An 11802-nucleotide genomic window follows, 5' to 3' on the forward strand; every position below is an offset into this window, starting at 1 on the left:
GGTCTCGGGTTCAGGAAACCCCCCGAGCACCGCGCTGGAGCGCTGCGCTGCCGGCGCTGGAGCCGCTCGCCTCGACAACTGAGGTTGACATGAAGGTTGTATAAATATAATTACCAAGGAAAGTCACTTCAATCTATTATTAAATACTTCTGGATGAATAAGCAAATTGACCTTGACCAAGAGCTTTGCAATAAATCCAAAAAGTAAACCAGCTTCTAAGTCTGTTACCATTGTGGAAACCATTCAGCAGTGCAGAAATACCTCGGACTTCTAACCGTAGCACTGCCGTTTCTTTTTCACCACTGTGACTTCTACAGTTTGATCTCTGAATACAGACTAAAAATGACTGTGAATATCCCACCACATTTGATTAATAATGAAGGATAAACTGTAGTGTAGAGGCAGGGCAGGGCTGTTATGAGCAATACAAAATAAATGAAAATTCTTTTCTTACTCCGTAAATCATATACCCGTAGTTGGGAGCTTAGCTAATGGTGGTGAATAGAGATTTATTTTTTTTAACTGTTGGGAAATGTGCTGAGAACTGGCTACTATCAGTGTTTGAGATTGTGATGATGAAAGTTGTGAGCACTGTAATAACTAGTCTAATTGCATATTTTATTTTATTTTATAGGCAGGTAACCAGCACATATATCAGCCTGTGGGTAAACCAGGTAAGCAGTAAATTCATATACTGTCATCTTGAATCTTTGATTACAAGTCTTCTAGTAGCAGTAGTGAACAAAGATTTTTGCCGGTATTTTCATACAAGGGGTGGATTTAATTCCACATAACTACACATAGGTGTTTCAGCGCACTGTGTGTTTAAATTCCCTGTGCAGTTCCCAGAGATGCAGTCAGCAAAGCCAAGAAGGCATTTCGTCAACAGGCGGGAAGCGTCTAGAGGAAGCTGAGTCACTGTGTAGGACTTCACCGTGGAGTTCAGACATGTAAACCAAAAGTAGACACCTAAAGTTAGGTTTCTCAAAGTGAATCACACCCAGGATTTCTGCCACGAGGAAGTCCGCTTTTCCCAGACATACGCAGCATGTGTGGCACTTGGCTGTGATACGAAGGGATGAGCACCTCCCCGGTCTGGCATTGGTGTACTGAAATGCATAGCAGTTCCCCACAAAGGGATTTTAGAAGTATCTTACTAAAACGGCCATGTTCTCATAATCGCAGGGAAACTTGATGAATTCTACAACCTTTTCTGTCTATATTTCTTCAGTAGAAGTACAGATTAAAGTGTATTTACTGTAAGACACATTAAGATGTACATCTCCTCTGCTAGTACAGTAAAGCATGTGTAGCCTTTGTAGTGTTGACAGACCAAAATCACGCAGGTACATCTGATATGTTGGTCCTCTAAAACGCAAATTGTTTTGTTAACCAGATCATGCAGCTCCGCCAAAGAAACCTCCCCGCCCTGGAGCCCCCAGCCATTTGGGCAGCCTTGCAAGCCTGAACAGCCCTGTGGACAGCTACAATGAAGGCGTGAAGGTACATTGCTCAGCGTCACATGAAATAGGCTTCAGAAAGTTAAACGTTACCACTCTGAGATAGTTTGCTGTTCCTGGAGTAGAGACCATGGAAAGCAAAAGCAACTCAACTTCCCAAGTAAATGTTGTCATGGGGCAGACATGCACTGGCAGCGCTCCAGGGTAGTGGGGAGTTAACTGGTAGGCTCATCTCCTCCATTACTATGATTCAGCACGTTCCTCACCTAGAACTTTTCCCAGGTGAGCTTATTTCTAGGTTGAAGAATATACGAGATCTCCCACATGGACTTGGCCTCCCTGCTCAGCAGGTTTTTAAGCAGGAAGGAGCACACCCAGGGTTCCCAAGTCACTCAGGTAGTACCAAAGCCTCCTGTCCTCGGTCAGAGGGAATTGAGACATGCGTCAGCTGTGGTGCTCCAAAAAGCTCTTGCTGCAGCACCAAGGCTCATAAAATCCTAGTATCTCTGGGGAACAAGGGAAGAGGAGAAATGGGCTGTCTGACCTGTGACTGAGCTACTTTTTGATGTGTTGTTTCATCTCCAGTAAATCGGCAGCAAAGCCAAAAATGAAACTTCAGTTTCCTAAGCAGAGAGATGCTGCAGGGAACTTCTTGTTGCCTGTTGCAGTTGGTGTTAATGGAACTGCTCCTCAGTATGCCAGTCACTTTTAAAATCATGCTTCTAGGTGTTGTCACTGCCTTTGGGGCTCTTTTATCTTTCTAATCTTTAGGAAACAGTAACCTGAGTGACCTCAGGGCCTCCCAAAGGGAACCAGTGGAGCTAATTCTGATAGTAGCGGTTTCCAGCAGCTAGATGTAGAAGTGGTTGGGAATTCTCTGTCAGTAATACTCTAACAGAAATGCAGCTGATCTATTCACATGGCCATTTTATTATTTCACAACCTTTGCAGATAGACAAGTACCCCTCCACAGAGACTGTTGGCCTGATGGCAGTACTGCTGCCCAGAGCGTTAAAGCAGGCTCACCCCTACCGCTGCTCCCATTCTGTCAGCTGATGCCCTCAGTAGCACCCAGGGAAGTGATGTGTTTGTGCTCCGGTTCTTTCCCAAGAGGAGAATGATGGAGGCTGTGTTAGAGCACGGACTTCTGCAGATACACCGGTGCAATCCCTCTGTAATACAACAGCTAGTGCTAACAGTACAGCTCCTCATGGAAGCAGAACCTCCTGCTAATCTAAGCCCTTCCAAGCCTGTAGTAAAGAACGTCAGTCCATGTTGTGGTAGACACAGCTGTTGTGATAAGCAACATTTATTTTAGGTGGTTTAAGAAAATACAGAAAAAAACACGTTCATCTGACCATGGAATTCAAGGCTTGCCATCAAAGCAGTATGTTTAGCCCAAATCAATCTCGGCCACTGCCTGCCCCTGTCTCTTGCTCTCTTGTTTTGAGATTGTTGGAATATTTAAGGATCAGCATACATAGACAGCAGTGGCGAATTTGAGCAGGATTATTTATTATAAACTGATGCCAGTGGTTTTGAAGCTGCCAAGCCTGAGAAAATGTCAAAAAGCGGGAACAGATGTGTTATTACACTTGGCTTCTCTAAAATTTCCTTTCGAAATGCTGGTACTAGAACATGAAGAATGTTTTCTGAAATACAGCCTTTTGACAACAAACCAAACCTAAGGAGCCAAAGCCATCAGTAATAACAAGTGAACAAGATGTGTGTACTAAATAGCTTCTTCAGTAGAAAAGAAGGGCTGATTTTTTCTGTTAAGAGTTTCTTAAAATTGGTTTTATGCCTCTTTAAGAAAACAGCCTATTATTTTTTAATGCGTATAGATTTGTTAATGTCTGCAGTCCTAAACTGAAGATGCTTCTGAGGTTCATTTCAGACTCCTTTTTCTGCAGAATACAAATTAAAGTAAGAGGATTTGAACTGCTTGCCCTCAGAAACCTTTAGGGCATGCACCAGGACATACATGGGTTTATGTTACTCACTGAGACAAAGTCAGCCACTCCACACACAAGAAACTCCTGACTTCATAGTCTGCAAAGCCATAGTGTTGATGTTGGGTATAAACAAAAAAAAAAAATAGAGCGTTAGGAAACACAGATGTGCGTACTCTTGAAATGTTAGGGCCTGGCTCTAGGAATGAAGTGGGTTGGGTATAATCCAGCTAGAATGGGTTCTTGGTGGTTCTTAACCACAACTGTGGTAAGTCATCGCGAACCAGGAGCTGCACAGTTAGATGACCATGTATTTCCTATCATGACTTTCCTAAAGGAAGAAAGAAACCATTTCAGACAGATGAATACAACATTTTCTTAAATCTATTGATTGTTTGTGTAAAGGCACCAGGGTTGCACAGGACATGTTGTTTCCCACCATTGCAGAGGCCCTCTACTCCATTCACCACTTTGCTGCTCGCCAAGACTGGCTTGCTCCTGTCAGGCTTTGCATGATCTCTTCCCCATGTGTTTGGTAAAAAATAAGCATGGGTGCATGGCAAATACTTCCACTTCTACGCGGGTGCACAGCAGGTCATCAGCACATGGTGCTTCCGTAACAAATGGACCAAGAGCTAACATGAATGACTGCCGATACTGTTGAGGATGCATTTTTGTTGCAGGCTTTTTAACTGGTCTCTTATTGCTACACATGTTTTGGTTTTGGTTTGGTTTTTTTCCTGCTGAGTTTTATTAATATTGTTTTTCTTTTTTCCCTTCTTTTGGTAAATTTCTTTAACCTTCCCCCACATTCTGCTCAACCATAGCCATGGAGGGTAAGCAGTGCGTGAGCGTGTGTGTACGTGCCCTATTCCAAAATGTCTTTGCATGTGACTTTGCCAGATGACTGTTTAACTTCCCGATTGCTGAAACCTATTAGAATCACAGCCTTTCACTGGTGATGAGGCAATTACAATGTTCTTTTTCTGAAGGTATTTTCCGATCAATACACGAGATTGACTCTAATTGTCAGTACCCACTTAGTGAAATGCAACAAAATGGAATCACCACGCACTAAATCCTGCACTCCTTCCTTAGTCAGAGTTTCATCCAAGTTTTCATTTATAGTTTCATCAGGGCAGTATCTCAGGTGCTTGCAGTGAAACATGTCACCAGTTGTAAGGACCAGTAGTAACCCAGTGCGATGGGCTGAAATGCCACGAGCCATCTCAGATCAACAGGGTGGGTGACTGTTGTGTGACCAGCAGGAAATAAGCAATTTTTTAACCTTCTGCTCCCACCGAGTGGTTGCTTGGGCAGCCCATAGCAATGAAGAGCTGCAGAGAACTGGGATGTGTTCAGTTTTACAGTTCAGGGGCAGAGATGCTGAGAACCTTACAGAGGAAGTTTTCAAAGTTTGTTTCTTTCCTGACCCAGGATTATTTTGGTCTGTCTTGGATTTAACTCTAGACAGATATGACTTGATGGAAGTTTTGCTTGAGTAAGGACTACAGGATTTTTATCTATTGGGGTTTTTCTGTTGGAAAAATTATGAAAACATTCCATCTTTCCCACCTGTACTGGTGACACCATTTTTGCTAATCCGCTGTGAATTTTCACTAACAAAGTAATATGTATTGCAATATTCTCTCTTAACTATATCAGTTTGTTAACCATCTACTCTGACATCGTTTTGGAGCACAAAACTTTTGGGAATGAGGGACCTGATAGCTGTTGCCTTAGCAGTGGAACTTGTCCATCAGTAGTGAACCACTTAGATGTGTCAAGTACTTTGTACTCCTCGTTCCTCAAATCATTTTCTTCTCTGTTGTTGGAGTTATACTGGAAGCTCTTCAGGGAAATCCTGGTAAAAATTCCCTAGTCTCACTTCATAAAGCAGGTTCAGTTAGAAGAACTAAAGGAAACTTCCTGCAGATCTGGGAGCGAGCGTGCTCAGCCAGGACAGGGGCCCCAGCGGGACCGGGTGGGGGGCTGTTGTGAATATGAGACCTTCCCAGCCGTCTGCAGAGGTTGGGAAGTTGCTGAGCCCCATCTGCTGGGGACAAGAGTTTAAACAATCCCTCTCTGCTTCCAGATTCAGCCGCAGGAAATCAGCCCTCCTCCTACGGCCAACCTGGACCGCTCCAACGACAAAGTCTACGAGAATGTAACTGGGCTGGTGAAAGCGGTCATAGAAATGTCCAGTAAAATACAGCCGGCTCCGCCCGAGGAGTATGTTCCCATGGTAAAGGTAGGGAGGCAATTCCTAAGAGCAGTGGTTTCTTTCTCTCCTGAATGAGGTCTTGAAGTGAAACTTCTGGCAAGTTGGAAGTAGAAAAACCTTTTATGTTTTGTGGGTTGTGTAACTTGTGGTCAGAGGGCTGGAGCTTTGGATACTGTTAACAGTATTGTGCGCAACAGTGGTTTTATTCTCCAGCTTGCCTGTGCTTATCCAGGGGCAGTGAGTTGTGCCCCATCTTCTCTGGATTTCACTTCTTTAAGAAAAACTTTTTTTTAAATTAAGCCTTTGGCATCTTGTTTTTACGGTGAAACACAGAAGTGCAGGTAGGATTTTAAAGTCTCTCAGCCAGTGTTCTAACTCCCTTCTTATCCAAATGAGGAATTAAGTGTATCTGTTGCTTCCTGCACTCCTACAATTCTCTCATCCATTCATTCCAAGTTTTTAAAGTTTATTTCCTTAAATTTTTTTTCTCAGGAGGTTGGTCTGGCGCTAAGAACCTTACTGGCAACAGTAGATGAGACCCTCCCAGTGCTTCCTGCAAGCACCCACAGAGAGGTACGTAGAGCTCCGCTCACCTGACACTCAGTCATTACGTTTCAAGTTAGCCTGAGCCAGGAGAGTGATCTGGACATATTTTGGCGCTCCCTCCTTTGCATATGCATACATTTTGGTTCACTAAGCAGTCTGAACTCTTGGGTTATAATTCCACATGAAACAAACATTAGAATTGCTGCATGGACATAGGCTTGTTTGTATTGACTTAAGTGAAGCTGCTTAAAGTGGATGTAATTGAAGAGCACAAAACACGCACCCATCGGAAGATGACATAAAAACCGTTAGCAGTGTGTACACGAAACCAGTATTCTAATGCAGGGAGGCCATCTGGGATTTAATTCCTAGTGCAAGTGTAATCTTCCCTTAAACTACAGATTGCACACAAAGTTATTAAACAGGTAACAGAGCGTAGCTTGCTGCAGACGGAAGGTTGTGATGAGAAAGTATCCTGTAGTACCTAGTTCTGGATGAGAAGCGACTGAGATCCGTCAGTGAAGTTAATGAGTCAGGAGTAAAACCATTTTCCTCCAAAACCTTGAAAGAGTGCGATAAGGAAAAAGCCAGAGAATGGTTCTTTAAGTGCCATCTTAGAACGACATAGCTGAGTCAAGATGATTCTCTGTTAAGTAACCTGCATCTGGCTTCTTGACCTGTTTTATTTTTTAGGGCTCCTTTAATAATAGTATTAAAAAGGGTGATGGTAATTAGGGACCTTGAAACCTGTAACAAGGTGTTAACTCTAAGACATGAATTAAAATCCAGGGTTTTTTTGTGGTCTTGGAGATGTTAAACAGCAGTCGGCTCAGCAGCTGCCAAGGCTGCTTTCGATCTCCACACAGCGTAGAGCAGCTGGTGCCGAAATTCTGTCTGCTCCATGTGGTGCCCACAGGAACGGCCCCAGCTTCCATCGGAAATCTCAAGCAGGGGCTGTTGAGGGAGGGTAGATCGTGCCGTTGCTCTGCAGCATCGCTGCAGCGAGTGAAGTGCTTCTAACGAATTGCACAGTTGACTGAATCTTCTTGTTCCAGATTGAGATGGCACAAAAGCTGCTGAACTCTGACTTGGCCGAGCTCATTAACAAGATGAAACTGGCACAGCAGTATGTCATGACCAGCCTGCAGCAGGAGTACAAAAAGCAAATGCTGACGGCTGCTCACGCTCTCGCTGTGGATGCCAAAAATTTGCTGGATGTTATTGATCAAGCCAGACTGAAAATGATCAGTCAGTCCAGACCGCACTAAGTACTGAGGGAAGAGTTTCATCAGTCCAAGAATTCTGCTTGCGAAAGGATGTTACTTCACCTTCCACCAGCAGTGAGGATTAACCCAGTGTAGTCCCGGCTTTCCAGCGCCTCTTGCTTCAGCAGACCTGACTGACAGCTGTTGGTTCTCTCTCATTGCAAAAGTTTAACCAAGTTTTTATCATAAAGCCAAGCTGGTCTGGGATTCTAAAAGTGGCATTATCACAAGATGAAGTTTGTACAGAAGTCCTCGGGAACTCACGGCTACAGAGCGCACTTCAGTTTTACACCATCGCATGGGACACGCTTAGCCTAGAGCTGCCACAGGGTTACGGTCTTGGAGCCGACGTTGTCTGAGCAGCAGATTGGAGAAAGATATTGTGAAGTGAAGAATTCGGGGAAACCTCAGGGCTGAGAATTCTTGCCCACAGTATATGAACTATCCAGACTGGAATTTTTTTATTAGAACACTTAACGTCGCAATATGCTAATCACAATTTACAGAGAAAGAATAAAAAGCTATATTTTCAAGACTTCAGTCATTTCAAGACAAACTAAAGCCCTCTTCATCTTCCTGCCTTTTACTTTTATGTGAATGTGTGAAGCATTTGTTTGGAACTAGCTGTAGAACACAACTGAAAACTTGTCTTTTTCACCAGAATAACGTGCCAGTTCTTTTGTAGCAATGTTGTTTTCCTTGGAAGCAAAAATGCTGCTTTGTACCAGAGCAATTCAGAGCTGCATTTAGAGGAGTTCTGTAACCATTCATGTCCCCCATTTTTATATAATTTATAAAGACAGATTAAAGCCATGTTGAATATTTTAAACCCACTGTAGTTAACTAACCCATCCTTTTGTCTATCTTGCCTGGGAGGAGTTACAGTAGAGCAGTGTAATTAGATTTTCCTTGGTTTTCCAGTTATGCCATCTGTTCTGTTAAAATAAAAACCACACTCCCTTTTTGCTGTTGAGGGATATAAATTATTCTCAGGAAGAATATAATGAACTGTACAGTTACTTTGACCTATTAAAAAGGTGTTACCAGTGAAATTCTGGCTAATTACTTTGTGTGTGCGTGCACTGCGGAAGAAACCACCGTGAGTTTTCTCTGCTTGGAATTTTGCCTCCATACTAATCCACAAGCTTTTAAGAATTTACTTATGCAGGGACTTAAGGAGCAACAGTAAACAGCAGAGGAGGAAATCCAAGATCTCAGTAGTCCTCCAGAAAGCAGTTTTTCCTTCAACTGTGGGGCACAGGGAACAACTCAGTGTTACCAGCTGTGTAACTGACTTGGAATTACTTGCTCTCATGCCCTTAGACTTTTCACATGCATTTTCCTGGGGGAGGGTTACTTTAAAAGGAAGTAGGGGAAGGTGGCAGTTGAGTGGTTTGCAGGAGCTGTGTTGGAAGCCCAGAGTTCCCAGCAGCGGCAGGAGGTTACACAGATTACATTCTGAAAACACATGAGCTCCAGTTCTGTGGGAAGATGGGACCATGCAGAATGCATCCCTTTGGTCTAGATGTGGAACAACCCTTCCACACAGCTTTGGAGTCCTTCGTACACACTAGGCACATTCTGCTAATCATAGAGTAGTTTGGGTTGGAAGGGACCTTCAAAGGGCATCTAGTGCAACCCCCCTGCAGTGAGCAGGGACATCTTCAACCAGATCAGGTTGCTCAGAGCCCCATCCAACCTGACCTGCAATGTTGCCAGGAGGGATGAGGGATCCACCACCTCTCTGGGTAACCTAGGCCAGGGTTTCACCACCCTTATTGTGAAAGATTTCTTCCTTCGATCTAGTCAAAATCTGCCCTCCTTTAATTTAAAACCATTACCCCTTGTCCTTTCGCAACAGGCCCTGCTAAAAAGTCTGTCCCTACCTTTCACATAAACCTCCTTTAAGTACTGGCAGGCGGCAATAAGGTCTCCCCAGAGCCTTCTCTTCTCCAGGCTGAACAACCCCAACTCTCTCAGCCTGTCCTCACAGCAGAGCTGTTCCAGCCCTCTGAGTATTTCTATGACCCTCCTCTGGCTCCATTCCAACAGGTCCATGTCTGTCCTGTGCTGAGGGCTCCAGAGCTGGACGCAGCACTGCAGGGGGGTCTCCCCAGAGAGGGGCAGAATCCCCTCCCTCACCCTGCTGGCCACACGGCTTTGGGTGCAGCCCAGGACACGGTTGGCCTTCTGGGCTGTGAGCGCACATTGCCTGGGTCATGTCCAGCTTTTCATCCCCCAGTACCCCCAAGTCCTCCTCAGCAGGGCTGCTCTCCATGCCTTCATCCCCCAGCCTGTACTGATACTCAGGGTTGCCCTGACCCAGGAACAGGACTCTGCCCTTGGCCTTGTTGAACCTCATGAGGTTCACACGGACCCACTCCTTGAGCTTGTCCAGGTCCCTCTGGATGGCATCCCGTCCCTCAGGCGTGTCAGCTGCACCACTCAGCTTGGTGTCATCTGCAAACTTGCTGAGGGTGCACTGTCATTGACACATTAATTTTCATTTAGTACTTTGGAATACATGTTTTGCAGCCCTTACCTTGTTCAGTTGCTCTGGAAGTCCTGCTCAAAAGTTTTTAGAAATACAAAGTTACTCCTTTCATATGCAAAGTTACACAATCTTCCACACCCACCCTTCAAAGCAGTTTGAGATGCTCCTTCAACTTTTTCCTGGAGATGCAAAAAAATTACACACACAACCTAGGCTTGGTGCCTAGCACTTCAAGACTCAGTCTGCTTTTAAGTTATACCTACTCATGAATAAATAGTATCCTAGCTTTAGCCTTCAACCAAGAACTGCAGCATTTTCCCCACCCTTCAGCTCATCAACCGTCCTCCACTACAAAATGCTCACAATCCCTGCTGCGCCACAGCCCTTGGCTGCCACTGAACAGGTTAAATCACCTGGTACTAGAAACTGCACTCTCTCCGTGGAAGCTGCACTGTTGCTAAAGCATTAAGTAGTCGTGTTGAGGCTGCAGCACCAACCTTCTGCTGAACGTGACCACATCCTGTACCTGCCAAGCTCTTGCCGCATCCCATGCTCACCGCAATTACATTTCCACCTTTGTCCATATGCCATGGAACACAATTAGGAGCCTTACCTGTCACTGTGCTATGCCTATATCAAGCATGAACCCCCAAGGAGAGCTGTAAAACCCTAGATGAACATGTGACGACAGCAGTTTTGGTACCTGCAGGTAACTTAGCCATCCTTCATCCACTCCACACACCCCCACGTAAGAAACAAGAGTACAATTCAATGTTCTTTATTACAGATAGGTACAAAACTAATTAGTCAAAAAGACCAAAGCCCATGTCATCATCAGATTCCTCCGATTCTTCCTTCTTTTCCTCTTCTTTCTTCTCCTCAGCTAGAAAAGGAGAAAGGAATCAGGATCAGGATTTTTCCGTGTTATCAGCTCGTAAGAGTCAGATGCCACAAAAGACCTCACGTACAATGACCAAGCAACCAACATCAAGAAGCAAGGCCTGAGCAATCCTAACAAGCTAAGCTAACAACCCAAGCAGACTAGTGCTTCCACTACCTAGGAAATTTGGTTTGTGCCTTCAAAATTCATTCCTATCAAATCTAAAAAGCTTTACAGAGCAGGTGCTTTCTCTTTAGCCATCAGGATGAGACCCTGATGATAACCACAAAGATCAGCCTTAATTCTGTGGTCACACTGATCCTGTACACTGACTCAAAGAGCAAGTACAGCCTTTCTAAAGGTGAGGGCCTGTTTTGCTCTAGAACACCCACATGTAATACCAGAGAACATAAACCACATTAAAATTGTAAGGGGAGGAGCAAAGCTGATTCTCAAACTAGTAACAAGTAGCTTTCTAACCAAGGATTTCCTCCAGCTGAAGATTGCTATGTTGGACACAGAAGCCCACTTACCTGGGGCAGCACCACCAGCAGGGGCAGCACCACCGGCTGGAGCTGCTGCAGCTGGCCCCGCGGGCTGGAGCTGCTGCAGCTGGAGCACCACCACCACCAGCTCCTACATTACAGATCAGGCTTCCGATGTCGATATTAGCTAGAGCCTAGGGAGAACAAGCAGCAGTAAAGCCTCGTTAACACACGGTGTGCAGGGCAGCTTTGCTTTAGCACCTGCTAAATTACGTCCGGAGCGCAGTGATGAAACCGCATGATGACAGACCAGTGGCCTGCTTCTCTCCCACCAGCACAGTCAGTGTAGTAGCGACTATTGCCCAAGTCAACACCACCAGGGAGCCGTTGTGTGGTTGCGATCTGCACCCAGCAGCGCCCACACCGAGACGGGGACGGCCTCACACGCCTCCCGCCGCCCCGCCTTCTCCCCTCGCTCCCTCCCGAGACGCCCACG

General features: G+C 45.1%; 2 protein-coding genes across 2 annotated transcripts; one reads left to right on the forward strand and one right to left on the reverse strand.

Annotated features, from left to right (window-relative positions):
• Positions 1-634: 634 nt before the first annotated feature.
• Positions 635-8499, forward strand: LOC104616307 (focal adhesion kinase 1-like; the record flags this gene model as incomplete). The annotated part of the gene is made up of 5 exons (XM_010290948.1): positions 635-674; positions 1397-1503; positions 5508-5663; positions 6129-6209; positions 7238-8499. Coding segments are annotated over 5 exons (597 nt in total), but the record flags the coding sequence as incomplete, so codon positions are not given.
• A 2245-nt stretch (positions 8500-10744) lies between these two features.
• RPLP1 (ribosomal protein, large, P1) lies at positions 10745-11500 on the reverse strand (the record flags this gene model as incomplete). The annotated part of the gene is made up of 3 exons (XM_010290950.1): positions 10745-10824; positions 11355-11399; positions 11446-11500. Coding segments are annotated over 3 exons (180 nt in total), but the record flags the coding sequence as incomplete, so codon positions are not given.
• Positions 11501-11802: the final 302 nt, after the last annotated feature.

This window comes from Phaethon lepturus, unplaced genomic scaffold (genome assembly GCF_000687285.1).
Source record: "Phaethon lepturus isolate BGI_N335 unplaced genomic scaffold, ASM68728v1 scaffold22397, whole genome shotgun sequence".
Taxonomy (NCBI): domain Eukaryota; kingdom Metazoa; phylum Chordata; class Aves; order Phaethontiformes; family Phaethontidae; genus Phaethon; species Phaethon lepturus.